We start from the raw sequence: 17,011 nt of genomic DNA on the forward strand, positions 1-17,011 counted from the left end.
GGTTTACAATTCTGTATTACATCATCTATAAATCCCATTGTGTGTTCACTATCCAGAGTCAGTTCTCCTTCCATCACCATATATTTTATCCCCTTTACCCTCATCTACCACCCTCCTCCCGCCTTATTATTTGTATCCCTCACACAGTGACAATCCCCTTCCTGGTAAGCTGGGGTGGCTGAGACCTCATGGACCTTCCATGGTCCCCCCATCCACATGTCCAAGACACCACCAGTCCCCAGAGCCGCCCCAGCTGCAGCCGACTCTTCCTTCCCATGCTGCTTCCTGTCCAGTGCAGCCTGGTTGCTCCCCCATCCAGCTTCCTTTGCCTGGAACCTTGTCACTTGCTGCCTGCCCAACACGCTCTGGCTTGGGAGCCCAACTCCAGTCCTGCCCGCTCTGGGAAGCCTTTCTTGCCTGCTTCCTCCTTCCTGGGCTTCTTTGGCTCTGGAGGTCTGAGCTCTTCCTGCTACCCTGTTTCCCCAAAAATAAGACCTAGCCAGACCATCAGCTCTAATGCGTCTTTTGGAGCAAAAATTAATATAAGACCCAGTATTATATTATACCTGGTATTATATTATATTACATTACATTATATTATATTATATATCATATCATATCATATCATATTATACAAGACCCGGTCTTAATATCACATTATATTATACAAGACCTGGTCTTATATTATAGAAAAATAAGGCCAGGTCTTATATTAATTTTTGCTCCAAAAGACGCATTAGAGCTGATGGTCCAGCTGTGTCTTATTTTCGGGGAAACACAGTATCCTTAGTAATCACTGCTGCAATTTATTAAGCCACTTCTAAGAGCTGGGTTCCACACAGGACACTTGACAGGTTGAAATCTTTACAGTAAATCTATGGTGTCACATCACGAATCCCCATTTTATATAAGAGACAGTGCTCTGAGAGCTTATGTGACTTGCCTGCAGTCCTCTGGGTACTGTGAGGTGGAGCCGGGCCTGGAACTCGGCTCTCTGTAAGTGCTGCTGCCCCAGGCCTGAGGCGGTTGTTAGCAGCAGCGCTTACTGGCTGATCGCTAAAGCTAATGTATGCTGGCACCGTGCTGGGCACTCTCCTATATTCTCTCAACCCTCACAGTAATCCTATAGGATATATATATGTTCTTGTCATCTTACAGATGAGGAAACTGAGGCTTAAAGAGTTAAAGTAACTCCCGCCCTGGTCGAACTAGGATAGGAATCCAGCCCATCAGAGTGATAGTCACCACTGGGTTGTGCTGTACCAGGGTTAACCCAATCGTATTCCAGAAGCACATAGAGAGCATTCCCAATGTACCAGGCCTGTACTGGGTGATCCTTTGTGGTGGGGGGTGGCGGCTGGTGGACGGAAGCGGGGTACCGGCACACGTGAGCCAGCTCTGGCAAGCCCAAAAGGGAGTGTGCTGCTGAGGAGAAGCCAGTTGTAAGGACGAGTCTGGAGGGGGCGCAGCTGGAATCAGACAGTAGGACAGAGGAGGAGAGAGGCGGAGTCAGTTGGAAATATCTTTCCAGGAAGTTCACGAGGGTCGAGGGTCCAGAAGGAGGAAGAGGGTCCTCCCTCCCCTTCCTGTTTGTATTCCCTTGCCCCCACCTGGCCCAGCCGCAGGAAGTGGGTGACCCCTAAGCTGGCTGCATGCCTGATTGGCACCAAAATAAACTTGCCTTCTCTCTCTTCCCCTCCCCTTGCCTCTGTCCCCTCTGTCCTGGCTTTAGTTAACAGCCCTGCGGATGAGTCACTTGGCAGCTGGGAAGACAGGCAGTGCAGTGCCCAGTCGAGCCTTCACTCCTGGCCCTAGCCTTATGGGCAGTGCCATCCATGGCTTTCATGCAGGCAGGCTGACCGTGTCCATGCGGCTGTGGGCACGGGCAGTGCTGCACGCTGGTGCGTGTCTGTACATGTCAGGGTGTCCACATAAGAGCATATCTGGTTGTTGTTGCCTTTGTTTCTGTGTGCCTTTGAATGTCAGTGTGTGTGCGTATGTGGCTGTAGCATGTGTCTATGAGAGCAAGTGTTAGGAAATGAGGGAGCATTTGGGTGAACAAACACAAATGCTTTATAATTGCATTCACCCCTCCCTACATAAGTGTTCTTTATGCGATTTTTGCTTATGCAAGCCCTGCACTTATATCCCCAATTTTCCCTTCTCTTAGTCTGGGTACATTTTGTTGCAGGGAACAGAAACCCACTCAAAATTGCTCAAGAATAAAGGGTGGGGAGCTATTGTGAGGCTACATCTCACAGAATCTAAGAACAGTAAATGAAGTATAGCCAGGCCTCACGCCAACTGGAAGTGGGAGCAAGAAATCAAGGACCAAGGGACCAAGACTGCGCGCTCGCGCTCTCTCTCTCTCTCTCTGTCTCTCTGTCTCTCTCTGTCTCTCTCTCTCTCTCTCTCTCTCTCTCTCTCTCCCTCCCTCCCTCCCTCCCTCCCTCCTTCTCTCCCTCCCTCTCTTCATCTCTGGCGTCCATGTCTTGATTCTCATCTCTCATGGCTTGCCTGGTCCCTCTCATCTCTTTGTCACTGACTCCTCTCTCTGGACTGGCTTCCTCTGCTTTCATGAGGCCTGATGTGGCTATCAGCCTGGAGACTCTGTGACCTTCCACCTTCAGGGTCCATCTCCCATATGACTGCAGTGTTTTTATCCAGCCTGTGGTAACATGAGGTGGAAAGGGGCTGTAGGTGGGAGTTGATTCTCTCTGAAGGGGGTGAGGGTAGAGAGGTCAGATACTTTGTACTTGGTCTTCTACGATGACCATAGTTTTTATGTGTCCACAGTGAGGTCAGAGCCCAAAGGGCAGTCTCGATTGTAAGATTACCCAATTCATCAAGGTTTTGGTTCCTACTCTAATGCAAATTGACCTTTGCTCACTATGCTTTCAAATTTCATGCTTTTGCATAAAAGTGCCCTGTTTTATCTAAAAATTTTTCCTTACTTTATGCCGAAACAGCTTTTAGCTACACAGTGAATATTACCATCACTCCCAGTATGTGGTGATTTTCCTAGCCTCAGAACAACTGGCATAATGCAACTCATGGTACAACGGCTACCAAGTCCTTGGTTGCTTTGGGAATTTTTACATTTTATTAGTGCAGTGACTGAATTTATAGTTATCTGCAGTATATAATTACAAGCACACATTATCAATATTATCAGCTTGACGCTTGAGCCTACTTTTCCATGAATACAAACCCTGCAGTTTTTACATTAATTACAGAGGGAATTAATGACCCCTTAGACAAATTTTCACCTATGAGTAAAGAGTTTAGAACCAGCTGTTCCCATAATGACTGTTCTCCAGACACAGGGGCAATGCCCATGGCTCTGACCTCAGCCCTGGCCTTGCATTCCATGGCTGAGACTAGAGGCTGCCCACAACCTCCTTGGGGACCTCCTGTTTCTGGTCTGGTATGTAGCAGGTGCTGTCGTTATTTCTAATAAAAATGATAGTTTTCTTATTATTGTTAAAGCCATCGTCCACATATAAATGGTAAACCTGAGTGGGCGGGATCATCCCAGGCTCAGGGCAGTCTCTTTCAACTCCTCCCCTCCCTTTTGTCACTATTCCAAATATTAGTAATTGCTTTGATTCCAAAAATGTCTGCTATGTATCTGGTACTGTCAGGGAGCACTTGACACACATTATCTTTAATCTTCCTGTCTGCCCTGCCAAGGAGGGGTGATCATATCCACTTTACCAATGGGGAACAAACCTAGAGAGGGAAAATGGCTTGTCTGAGGTCATCCATCCATCCACCCATTTATCCATTTATTCATTCATTCATGTACTCGGGGATGATTGAGTACGTACAATGTTACCGGGCTCTAATGTGCTAAATTCAATGTGGTTGATAACAATGATGGGTAATAACAGAGTCCTGCTCTGAGGAAACTCACCATCTGGTAAGGAAACAGGTGAGGAAATAGACAACTACAATTACAGAGGAAATGTAGGGGGCTGTGGGAGCACCCTGGAAGTATAGCCAACCCAGCCTGAAGGTCGGGGAGGCTTCTCCTAGCTAACATCTAAGCTGAGAGGTGCAGGGTGAATAGAAGTTAGCCAGGTGAGGGGTGGGGTGGGTGAGGTGACATGTAGAGTGTTGCAGACAGAGCAAAAAGTGTATGCCAGCGTTGTGGGAGGAGTGTTTGGCACCTGTATTTGTGAAGAACGAAAGCTGTATGTGCAGTAGGATGGTGCTGTCATGACGAATGGTCTGGAAAGGGGGCAGAAGGTAAACTGGGAGGCTGGAATGGGGATCCTGGTCAATTAGGCCCGGAGCTGAGATGCTGCAGGATCTAGGAGCAGAGTTTCCATGTTTCTGAGCTCCTGGAGACAATCCCATGTGCTTGCCAGGCCCTGGGCCCAGCCTGAGTCACCCTGGCCAGCGTCAGGCCAGGATTCCAATGGCCACAGTGCCCTCTAGTGTCCACCAGTCCATCTTGCAGCCTCCACCTCAGTGTGAACCGTCTATCTCCCACCAATACTTAACTGACCTGTGTGACTAGGTGCCCTGTGCTGGATGCTGAAGACACTGGGATGAATAAGACCCGGCCCCTGTCCCACAGAGCTTCTGGCCCAGAAGAGGCAACAGACAGTGCTGAGAGAAGCACAGGGTGGGAAGAACACAGGGGAGAAGTCGGGGCAGGTTCCCTGTGGGTACGACCTTTGAGCTGATTTGTGAAGAACAAGGGGGAGCTAGAGAGGTGGGAAGGGAGCAGTGGGGACGGGTGGTGAGGAAGGGCCTTTTGAACAGAGGGACTGCACAGGCAAAGATAAGTGTGGACAGCAGAGTGGCAGAGAATTACAAGCACTTCTGTCTGGGTGAAGCACGGAGTGAAGATTGCGGGAGGCTGAGACCTGTTGGAGGTGGGAGGTAGGGGCCAGGTCACAGAAAGTTCTAGGGTTCCTGCCTATCACTAGCTCAGCGTAGACACTTAGTGAATGGACTCATATAAGGAACTTCCCTATTCTTTTGGGATCACAAGCCCATCTGAGCATCTGATGAAAGCTTTGCTCTCCCCAGAAACATGCTGTTACTCAATATTTGTCACACAGCTTCAGGGGCATCAGAGACACCCCCATGCCTATCCACGAACCACAGGCTGCCAAATTGTACTTAGTATAAATACTAAAACTTGCTTGTGGCCTCCAAGGCTCTGCATTCTCGGGCCCCTGCCTACATCTCCAGTTTCGCCCTTTTTTCTTTTGCTTTTTCCACTCGTCCCCTTTGGCCTCTTTGCAGTTCCTGGAAATACTACCTCAGGATCTTTGCTCAAGTTGTTTCCTCTGCGTAGAACATTCTTCCCTGCTACCTCCACTTTTTTGCCCAGTTTAATTCCATTAGTCGTTGAATGTCTGTCTCCTCTCACTTGGATATAAGTTTCATGAGATCAAATTGTTGACTATCCTTAATCAAAGCTGTATCTGGACCCCCACCCAGTGCATGGTCTGCAGAATCTATGGGATAAGTGAATGAAGGCCTTGACAGTGCTCTGTGGCTGGGTCAAGCTCCTCACCCATAATTCCTTTTTTCCCTTCAGCCCCTGGTGGGTCATCACATGAGTCTACCCAGCATGCTCAGATATGTCTGAATTGCAAAAGTGGCCCAGATTGAGAGAGATTTCCCTAGAAATCTTCCCATCCTGAAAACAAACAGCCTTCTCATAGGTCTCCTCTGCCTCGCTGGGAGAAGGGACAGATTCTCTCAGGCTCAAGCTGAGACACTTCATTATGTGCACATTCGTCTCACTGAATCCTCACAAGAACCTATGAGGTGGAGATTGCCACTTGTCTTTTAGAGATGAATAAACTGAGCCTCAGAGGGGTTACTAGCTTAAAGTGGATGAGATGGAACTTGTACTTGGCTCTACCAGGCACCAAAGTGTAGGCTCTTTGCTTCATCAGTGAGGAGAAGGGGTTTTGCCCAAGATCACACAGCAACAGCCTTAGGGCCAGGACTAGAATTTCAGTCCCTGAACTCCTGCCAAGTCAAGAGGAAGGTTTGGGCCAGAGGTGCAGCTCTTAGCGCAGTAACTGCAAGTGGGCACCAGGTGCAGCTGCAGCAGGAAGTAGGAGGTTCTGAAGGAGAGAGAAAAGAGCAGGGCCTGAGGCCAGAGCCTGAGGACCAGGGGGCTTTACTGGGGGGACAGAGGGAGAGGAGGAGGCCATGAAGGACCCACAGATGCCACCTTTGTGGTGGTCCAGAGGGCCTCCCTCTCGCTCGGCAGCTTTGGCTTTCTTGAGAGGAGCCAGCTGCCCCAGCAGGGAAGCAGGAAGGCTGGCCTGCTACCTGTCCGTTCCTATTCCTTCTAGATCACTGTACCCCTGGCCCCTCCCAGGGCCGCCTTCTGCTCAGAACAGCCGGGAGCCTGGGCTCTGGGGCCGTGAAAGGACAGAAACACTCTGAGCTGGATCTGGTGTACCCTTCAGGAGCCCCACATCCTTCAAATCCTCTACATTCTCTCCTTTCGCCAGCCCCATCCACATGGAGGGAGAGAGATGACTATGGCAGATAGGTGGGGAGTCGGGGCCCCTGGATTCTAGTCTGACTGTCTATATGAACTTCAGTAAGACTCTTCCCCTCTCCAGGCCTCAATTTTCCCATCCGTGAAATCAAGCAGGGCAATTTCCTTGGAAAAACAGCCTCTGGATTGTGAAGGGCATTTCTTTGGCTTTTTGCTCTCTTTTTCAGGGAGCCTTTCTCTCAGCCAGTCCAGAAAACAACATAGAAGAGAGGGAGCACTTATTGTAATGGTCAAGAATGTTGGCCAGGGCTTCATCTTGATTTCCCCAAATACATGAGTTGAATTTTACTTGATCTGAAGCATCCCAGAACAACCCAATAGTCTCTTTAGCCGTGCTGAAGATGAGGATGTTTGCTAAAAGCGTCTATGGAAAGGTTTCTGTGTTCACGAGGCAGCGATATGGCTGAGGGGACAGATTCCAGACTCAGGAATGGCCAAACCAGATCCTGATCTTGGGGTTTTGTCACTTACTGGCTGTATGCCCTGTGCTTCATTACTTAACATCTCTCCATCTCATTTTTTCTCTTCAGGAGAATGGGGCTAGTGACACAGACTTGACAGGGGGCTTGGGGAGATTCCAGAGGAGGTGCACATAGGGAGCCCAGCCTGGGGTTTGGCCCAGAGGAGTCACTGTGAGCTCTCAAAGCTGCTTCCTCTTACCAGGAGTTCCCAGCACTCCTGGGGGAGCAGGGGAAGGAACAGTTTCCAGTTGCAGTCTGGCCTACAGCCCAGCTGGTCTGGCCCCGCCTCCTTGGTTCCTCCTTCTAGGGAAGGGCTGGGGAGGAGGGGTTGGTGACACGGTGGAGGCACCGCCCTGGCCAGGGGGCCTGCCCTCGGGACAGGTCCAGACCCATGGAGACCCCCGGGAGGAGTAGCAGGTAGGAACCTGGGCCCCCCACTCCACACCCTGCAGCCTGAACCCCTTCCTTTCTGCCCAGGCCTGGACCCGATCCCTGGGCTGCTGATTCAGCAGCTTCCTGGCTTCCTGGTTTCTGGCTCCCCTCTTGGACTCTTGGAGGCTTGGGGGAGGGAGCCAGCTCAAGTGGGTGAGCCCATAGGCATCCGGGTGTCCCGCACTGGAAGGGCCCTGGAACCTTGAACAGTGCAGTCCGGGGCCTGGGAGGGGTATGATTGGTGGCTGCCCTGGCTTGCTAGCTTGGCCTGTCACTGCAGGGCTCCCTAGAGCTGCTCAGATTCTCTGATACCAACATTCCAGCAGCCTTAGGGTCTCTGGTCTCAGGACCAATGAGATAATGAGTCAAGGACTTGGCCTGGTAACTGGCACATAGATGGCCCTTGAGAAACAGTTGTTCTGAAGATGAGGATGATGATTCCAGAATCTCTGATAAGAAGAGTCTCAGATTACAAGATTCCGTAAGGTTCTAAGATTTGGGCATCCTCAAATTTGCAGCAAGTGAGATAGTGGGCGGCTGGCCTGGCCTGGCCTGCAGCCACCTCTCCGGGCCTTTACTTGGGCTCCTGACTGGCCAGGCCCTGACCACAACCTGCCTTCAGGGGCTTGTGGAGGATGGGGGCTGGCTGACCTGTTAGGGTCAGCTCCACTCCCAGCATCTGCCCCGTGCTGGGTAGAGCAGGGACCAGGCCCTCAGCCTCACTACCCTGCTGTCCTTTCCATTCTCTGGACTTTGATCATGGGAAGCAGGACGCAGAGGGGCCTTTGGACCCTGCAATAGGGGTGGGGACACAGCACTGGGGGGGTGGGCGGAGCCTGGGCACTGCCCTGGGCTGGGGGCACAGCACTGGCCTTGGAAGCAAAGGCTCCTGCTCCTCTGAACCACCCTGTTTGGCTAGCTGGGCCCCACCCGCCCACTCACCCCCTAGTCCCATCCTGTCACCAAGACCACTGAGACCTTGGTCAGCTCTCCTCCGCCCTCGCCTCTCCTCTCCTTTGCTCTGGCACTCTCTGCCTCTCCCTGTCTTCTCTCTGTGTTCTTTGTCTTGCCCTTTCTCTGTCTTCCCTCTTTCTCTGTCTTTCTCCTTTTCTGTCTCACCCTTTCCTTGTCTCTTTCGGTTTCTTGCTGTCTCTCTCCCTCTCTTCCTACAGTGTTTCCTCCACCTACCTGGCCTGGGTTCTTCCCACTCTTCAGACCCAGAGCCTCTCTTCTCTCCATTCCCTCCCTCCCTTCTTGTGAGGGGTCTTCTATAAGGGGGCATCCCCCCATATGTCTTTTGCCTTTCTCTTTCATCCCCCCCTTCCTGCTCCCTTCTTCCCTACCCGTGTGGCGTCTGGTGTGAGGAGGGCTCCCTTTCCCCTTCCTTGCTGTGGTGTCCCGGTGTCTCCGTGGCCAAGGTCCCCACGGAGTCACCTGGAACACAGGAGGCCCAGCCTAGCTCTTTTGTCTCTGCTGCCCCCTGTTGTCGTTGTGTTCTGTTTGTGGTTCGAGTGCCGTCCTCTCTTTCTTGACTTTGTGGTTTTTTTCTTTTTTTCTTCCTCCTTCCTCCTTCCTTCCTCCTTCCTCCTCCCTCCTTCCTTCCTTCCTCCTTCCTCCTTCCTCCTCCCTTCTTCCTTCCTTCCTCCTTCCTCTTTCCTCCTTCCTCCTTCCTCGCTCCCTTCCTCCCTTCCTCCCTCCCTCTTTTTTCCCCTTTCTCCCTTCCCTCCTTGCCTCCCTACCTCCCACTCCTCCTCCTGCCTTATCTCCCACCACCCCTTCCTCCCAGTCTTTCCTTTCCCTTCCCCCACTCACTCTCACCTCCTTATCCCCATTCCCCACCTTTCCTCTCCCCTCCCTCCCTGTCTCTCTCTCTGTCTCTCTCCCTCTCTCTGTCTCTCGCTGTCTCTCAGGTCCACAGCGTCTCATACTCTACACCAGTATTGCTGTCCTACTCAGGTCCTTGACTCCATGAAGCTTACCCCCTCAGGCAGGCTGGCAGAGAGCAGGTAAGAGCTAGACCCATCCCTCCCCTAATCCTTCACCCTTCCAGACAAATATGCAATATCATTGCCAGACCCTCCCCCCATCTCCCTCTAGCCCCTGGAGTGATTGTGGAATGGGTGTCCGTGCGTGTGAGGAGAGTGACTGGGGGACCAGGTCAGGAGACCAAAGAGGACATTCAGAATCCTTTTGTAGTTTGTCCTTCCTAAAAAATCCTTCCCTAGATACCTGCCCCCAAAAGTGGGAGTGGCTGGTCCTAGAATATGTAACAAGTGTTTTAAAGGATGAGTAAGAGTTTGCCAGTTGGATAGGACCGGGAAGGGTGTTTAGGCAGAAGGAACAATCTGCCCACACCTTTGGAGAACAACATTATTTCCAAGTTAATTGGAAAAAACATTTTATATTTTCTAATTATAATGCAATAAAATGAATATTAATAGAAATGGCAAAAGAGCTAGGCCCATTTGAAAGTTTAAAACTACTTGTGTTCTGGGTGGTGAACACACAATGGGATTTATAGATGATGTAATACAGAATTGTACACCTGAAATCTATGTAACTTTACTAACAATTGTCACCCCAATAAATTAAAAAAAATACTTGTGTTAAAGAGGAAATAAGAATGGAATTTATGGACTATTCAGAATAAATGTCAATGAGAATACTATCTATCAAAACCTATGGGATATAACCATGGAGGTTCCCAGAGGAAAATTTATAGTCTTAAATGCTTTTATGATTTAAATGATTTAAATGATGAGACAGTTTAAATTAAATGAACTAGTCATTCCACTCAAGAATCTAGGAAAAGAACAAGCCAAAGAAAGCAGAATAAAGTAATTACTATAGATAAAACCAGAAATTAATGAAATAGAAAACAAAACATTTGATAAAGTAGGAGACCAGTAAACTGGAAAAACCATCCTGTGGCAAATATTTCCGAGGAAAAGGCAAGAAAATAAAGTAAGGTACAGATGAAGGAGGAGACGAAAAAACTCATAGGATAAACAAAACAGAAACAGACCCTTAGATACAAAGAACAAACTGATGGTTACCAGATGGGAGGGGGTTTGGGGTGCAGGGTGAGAAAGGTGAAAGGATTAGGAAGTACAAATTGGTAGTTACAAAAGAGTCGTGGGGCTGTAAAGTACAGTATAGGGAACATAGTCAATAATATTGTAAAATCTATGTGTAGTGTCAGATGGGTACTAGACTTATGGGGGGAATCACTTCATAAGGTATATAAATGTCTAACCATTACATTGCACACCTGAAAGTAATATAAGATAGTATTGAATATCAACTATAATTAAAAAATAGTCATGGGGATATATAGTACAGCATAGGGAATATAGTCAATATTCTAATAACTATGTACAGTGTCAGTTGGGTAATAGACTTATTGGGGTTATTTGTGAGGTATGTAAATGTCTAATCACTATGTTGTTTTGTACACCTGGAACTAATAAAAAAAAGAAAGAAAATGCCTTGTATAATTTTATACCAATAAATGTGAAAATCTAGATGAAATGGGTGGTTTTCTAGGAACATATGAATTAGCAAAATGACTTAAGGATTAGCAGAAAACCTGAACAGACTAGGACAATATAGTAGAAATTTAAAATTTTCTCCTCAGAAATGGTACCAGGCTCAGTTGGTATGATGGAAGTTCTGGTATGATGGAAGTTCTAGCAAATCTTGAAAGATCTGATAATAGGAAAAGATTGACAGCTTTCCAGTTCAGTCCAGTAAGCTAGGATAACTGGACAGGTTTAGACAGAAAAAAAAGAGGAATACTATAGCTTAATCTCACAAATTAATAGAATAACAAATAGTTTAATTATCAAACTAAATCCATCAGTGTATTAAAAGAAAAATGAGTCGTGACAAATGAAGGATTGTCCCAGGAGTACAGGGATTGATCAACATTAGGAAAGATGTTATTGTAATTAATTACATTAATAGATTAAAGAGAAAAGAACACATAACTAGCTCCATAAATGCTGAAAAAAATAATCTGATAAAATTACATATTCATTCTTGATATCAAATCTCTTAGTGTCTGAGTTATCTCTTGCTGCATTGGGGTAATTTGTTACATAGCAATAGATAACCAGTACAGTAAGCTAGGAATCAATGAAAACTTCCTTAACTTAGTAAAGAATTTTTTGTCAGAAACCAAAGACAATCATCAAATGTAACAGGGAAGTACTAGATAAATTTCCATTAAATTCAGGAACAAAATAAAAATGACTGCTATCACTGTCACTAACCATTGTTTTTCTGGAAGTTTAACCAATGGGGTTAAAAAAAGACATAAGTGGTATAAATATTAGAAAGAAAGAGTCAGAGTTAGCATGACTTGAAGATGATAAGGTTGTCTACTTAGATATGCAAAGAGAATAAAAGGACAAATTATTAGAACGAATAAGAAAATTGGGGGAGATGGGGAGATGCAAGATAAATAAATATACACCCAAACTATTAGCTTCTCTGAATACCAGCAATAACTAATTAGAAGACATAATAGAAAAAGATTCCATTCACAATAGCAAAAAAAATATACGATTCCTAGGAATTTACAATAGATGAAATAGTTTTCTGTGGACAACTGTAAAATTTCACCAAAGGCTGTAAGAAGGCTTGAATAAATCAAGAATCCTATCCTATTTCTTGATGGGAGGATTCAATATGATAAAAATGACATTTCCCTACCAATTTGGTCAAAAGGTTCAATGCATTTCTAATTAAAATTTCAGTGGCATTTTCTTTGAGAATTGGACAATTGGATTTTGGAGTTCATTTGGAAGACTAAATGCCCACAAACTACTAAGAAAATTTTTAAAAAGAACAATGTGGGGCAACTTGCCCTATTAGATACAGAAACTTATGTAAAGCTGCAGTAATTAGAAATATTATATCATCACAGAAATAGAGGAATACGTAAATGGAACAAAACAGAGAGTTTAGAAAGAAATTCATATATTCATGTGGGAATTTAATTTGTGATAAAGGACACCTTTCAAATCAGTGGGGAGTCAGTAAATCGGATGGGACTACTGGCTACCACTTGAAAAAAAATTGTTAAACCCCTACCTCATACAAAAACAAATACAAAAACAGAAAAACTGTAACAGTGCCAAAGGAAAATCCAGATCATTTTTATAATATTACAGAAGCCTTTCGGAGCATGACTTGAAAAACCATAAGCCATAAAGTGAAGAGCAATAATTTTGATAACATTAAAGTTAAGAACTTCTGTGTGGAAAAAGATAGTATATAGAAAATTAAAACATAAACAACAGGCTAGGAGAAAGTATTTGCTACATAGATATCAAGCAAAGGTAATATCTCTGTCTGTATCTATATTGTCTCCTGGAAATCAATAAGAAAAATTGACTTAAAATGGAGAAATGACATGATTTGACAATTCAGACAAGAAATAGGTAATTGGCTAATGAATGAGAAAAGATGCTCAAGCTTAGTAATAGCTAAAGGAATGTAACTAAAACAACAATGAAGTACCAATTTTAAAGTACGAAAATGTAAAAGATTGAAAGGGTTGTGAGGAAACAGAACCTCTCACATACCTAGACTGGAGTGCAAATTGGTACCATTTTTTTGAATAGGATAATTTGTTAGTTGCCACCAGAATCTTAAATGTCATATACTTTCAAGGCGGGATCCATGTCTTGAAACTAGATTTCCTTAGGTTTTACTACTAGACGCACCCCAGTTTGGCCAACCAGAGACCTTTTCTAAAACACCTCAATCCTAACTTCAAACATAAACCACGCTGTGCAACTCTTTATCACACGCCCACAAGGATAGCGTTCTCATCCAACTCTTAATGAAAAGGTTGCATGATATATGCTTCCCAAAATAAAAACAGCATTATGAATAGAAATACTCTTTATTTATTTATTTTTTTTCCTTTTGATTTTTTTTTATTTTTTTTTATTATTTTTTTTAATTAATTTATTTATTTATTAGTTTCAGGTGTACAAAACAAGGTAATACTTAGACGTTCATCATTTATATCCCTCATACTGTGAACCCCCCTCCCCCCATCCATATACTCTTTATTTTTAACCAGTCTATAAAAATGGTAAAGCAACGGGAATAAATTTTAGCTACATTTTAAACAAAACGTGCATTCCTTTAGCCCAGCAATTCAACTTTTAGGGATCTATCCTTCAAAACGACTTCCAGACATATGCAAAGATATTCATTGCAGCATTGTTTATAATAGCGAAAAATTAAAACAACTTAAATATCCATCCGTAAGGAACAGGTTTTCCTCCATGATTCACCCGTACTGTATGGATTACTCTGTAGCAGATCAAAAGAAAAAGATATATCTCCATGTACTGGCATAGGAAGATCTCCCAAGCTTAGTGTTATGTGAGAAAAGCAAGTTGCAGAACAGGGCTTATAGTATGATCCCATTCTTGTCAGGAAAACAAAACCCTCATAACAACGATGACAACCTGTTGTACACACCCTGTCACAGTTTCAAAAGTACTGGCCTTTTTCCTTGGTCCCATTTCCTTACTTTCACTAACTCATTTACCTCCTCCTCCTCTATATCTCTTTCCTGTACCCAGCTGTTCAGATCTTGCTTTTCCTTGTAATAAATAGTTCAAATACTACCCCATTCACTTAGCAAGCATTTGTCCAGCCTGCTCAGTTAAGCCTTGTGCTGAACCTTGGTAGGATAGAGGAATAAACTGTATCTGGTTCTACCATGAGGGAGTCCAAGTCTACATGAGCATGACTTAAAAACCCATAAGCCATAAAGGGAAGAGCAATAATTTTGACTACATTCAAGTTAAGAACTTCTGTGTGGAAAAAGATACTACTCATATATACAAAGTTAAAACAGAAACAACAGATTAGGAGAAAGTATTTGCTGCATAGATATCAGGCACAGGTTAATATCTCTGTCTTTATCTATATTGTCTCCTGGAAATCAATAAGTAAAAGGTGTGCAACCCACACCTAGAAGGGAGAGAGACACAGACAGTGACAGCGTAGTGTGGTTTGGGATGGGGCAGAAGTAAGATCAGAGGGCAGCCGGAGGAGGGGTACCTAACCCTATCTGTCCCCTACAGAAGGGGTCATGTGTATGGAGTCTTGAAACGGTAATAGCTTTCCTTCCTCCCTGAACTCTGCTAGAAATGATTGCCCATGTTTGGCTCTTCTAAGCGGGATGACCTAATGGGGGAAAAACGGTTGAGTCGGTACCTTTATTCAAGTCCAAGTGTGGCCACTTACCAACTCTATGACTTTGGCAAACCATTTAACCTCTGAGCCTGTCTCCTCATCTGTGTAATGAGGATAATGCTTACTTACCTCTCAGGGCTGATTTTAATATTGGAGATGATACATGTAAAACTCCTGGGTGACTATCAATTCTTGAAGGGCAGGGACTACCCATGTCTTGTGTTATTCACAGCCAAGTGTGTAGCATTGGATTAGACTAGATCTAAAAGCTGTACGTGTCTGGGATGGTTCTGGAGCAAAGGATGAGCCTGACCATAGTGGGGCTTTGGGATGAAGAGGCTGAGGACAGTAGTATATAGGATAGAGGGGATTTCACCAAAAGAAGAGAGAGCCAGGTGCCTGGTCTTAGCATGAAGGTAAAATAGGAGGGAAAATAAAAGGCGGCGGCCCTGGGAAATGGAGCCCAGGTAAGGTATTCTGGCCTTGATTCTTGGTCCAGTTCTTTTGCTGATGCCGTCTCCCAATCTCACAGTCCACGGCAGGGAAGCATGGTGGACCAATACTTGTATTGGTGCCAACATGTCTCAGTTTCAGTCCCAACTCTGTCACTCACTAGCTGGGTGACCTTAAACAACTCACATCACAACTCTGAGCCTAGGTCCTTATCTGTTAAAAAGAACGCAATATCACCAACATCATGGGGATTATTTATTGGAGAGTGGATGAGATCATAAATAGAATTCACCAACCTGAGTGCCTGGCACACAATAGGTACTCAAAAAAGCGTAGCAGCAAAAAGAAATTAAAAAAAAGAAATGAAATGAAACAAAAAAGGGGGGGGGAAGCGTAGCAGTTATTAGCATTCATTTCAGTAGATATTTATGGAGCTCTGCTATGGCCAGGGCTTATGCTGGGTAATGGTTCTCGCCTTCCACAAGTTCCCAGTCAGTTCAGGAGACTGGAAAGAGCTATGACAGAGGAGAGCATGGGGGGCTGTGGAAACCCAGAGGAAGGGATCTGGCTCCATCTAGAGCTGGTACAGGTCAACTCAGCCTAAGAGCTGAGTCTTAGAGGATGAGGAAGAGCCAGGGACAGAAGGGTGAAGAGTGGAAGAACATTCCAGGAAGAAGGAACAGCATATGAAAAAGAAGCAGCTGGATGTTATTGGGTAGGGTCAGAGGACCTTAACCTGGGGTGCATAGGTCCCACGTGGGCTTCAAGTGGTTCATGAACCTCCTGAAATTGAATGAAAAATGTGCATGTATACCTATGTGTATTTTTTGTCAAGGAGATGGTTAATGGCTTTCATTAAATGCACAAAGGGTTTGTGTTTCCCCCAAATGATTAAGAACCAGTGTTGCTGGTGATGAAGTGTCATGTAAATGGATCCTAACTAAATCGGAGAGAAATTTGGTAAAATTTGTGATTTAAAAACATCACGTTAGCAATATGAAAAATGGATTGTAAGCATGGAAGCCAGCTGGAAGGTGCAAACTAGCGTGTTGGCATAGAAGAAATGGATTCGAGCAGGGCTATTGTGTTGGACTACTCTAGTGGGCACCATTCACATAGAAGCATTTTAACTTCAAATTATGGAATCCAAATTCTTTGAGAGCTATTAATGAGATAGACCCAATAGAAGATGAGAGAAAGGGAGGAGGCCAGGATGAGCTGGCATTAGCAGAGGGCCAGAGGGATATGGGTCCAGGGTAATAACTCAGGAGGAAAAAGGAACCCCTGTTAGTGCTCACCCAGCACCCGAAGTCTTTGATCCTAGACGTAATTACTGCCTTCCATCCTACTCCTGGTACTCGGAGATCCTGAGGGACACTGGAGACACTTATTTCTCTATGGACTTTGGAGAGGAACTACTTCCGGTTTGTGAGTTTTCTGAAGAAAGTAGTGTGTGAGCCAGTCGTTCAAAGTCTATAAAGATTCTGAGAGGTAGAAGTAGGAGAGGATACTCTGAGAGTGTACACAAAGGCCTGGAGGTGAGAAATGGGAAAACTAAACACCGGAGGGTGCGGAAATTAGACACGCCTCACAGCTCTTTGGGGCGTTCAGGCTTCTTTTTTGTGGTAGACAGCTGGAGAGCCACGGGCAATTCTTGAGCAGGGAAAATGACGTGATCAGATTAGCACTTTAGAAGGAAGGGAAACTAGGGAGGAGGCTGTTGCAGTAATCCAAGAGAGAGATAAGCTAACATAGTGGCCATGGGGATAGAGCAGAGGAAATGGATTTGAGAGATGGTTGGGAGGAAGAAAGGACGGGAGTTAGAGACTGACTAGATAATGGGGGTTGGGCATGGAGATGACTGAGGGTGGAGCTCACAGTAAGTTGCAGTGTT

The 17,011-nt window shown here is 45.5% G+C and overlaps 1 protein-coding gene across 7 annotated transcripts in view; it reads left to right on the forward strand.

Annotated features, from left to right (window-relative positions):
* IQSEC2 (IQ motif and Sec7 domain ArfGEF 2) overlaps nucleotides 1-17,011 on the forward strand; it is an 83,592-nt gene that overhangs the window by 34,137 nt on the left and 32,444 nt on the right. For 2 of the 7 annotated variants that reach the window (XM_081043375.1, XM_081043378.1), the window contains exon 3: nucleotides 9,348-9,443. The exons of 3 other annotated variants lie outside the window; for them this stretch is intronic. In XM_081043375.1, the coding sequence (XP_080899501.1) occupies nucleotides 9,348-9,443 (96 nt within the window). Of the gene's footprint in view, nucleotides 1-4,976; nucleotides 7,423-9,347; nucleotides 9,444-17,011 lie in introns of those variants that run through there. 2 more of the 7 variants (XM_081043377.1, XM_081043379.1) reach the window with 2 other exon arrangements.

This window comes from Rhinolophus hipposideros (assembly GCF_964194185.1).
Source record: "Rhinolophus hipposideros genome assembly, chromosome: X".
In the NCBI taxonomy this organism is placed as follows: domain Eukaryota; kingdom Metazoa; phylum Chordata; class Mammalia; order Chiroptera; family Rhinolophidae; genus Rhinolophus; species Rhinolophus hipposideros.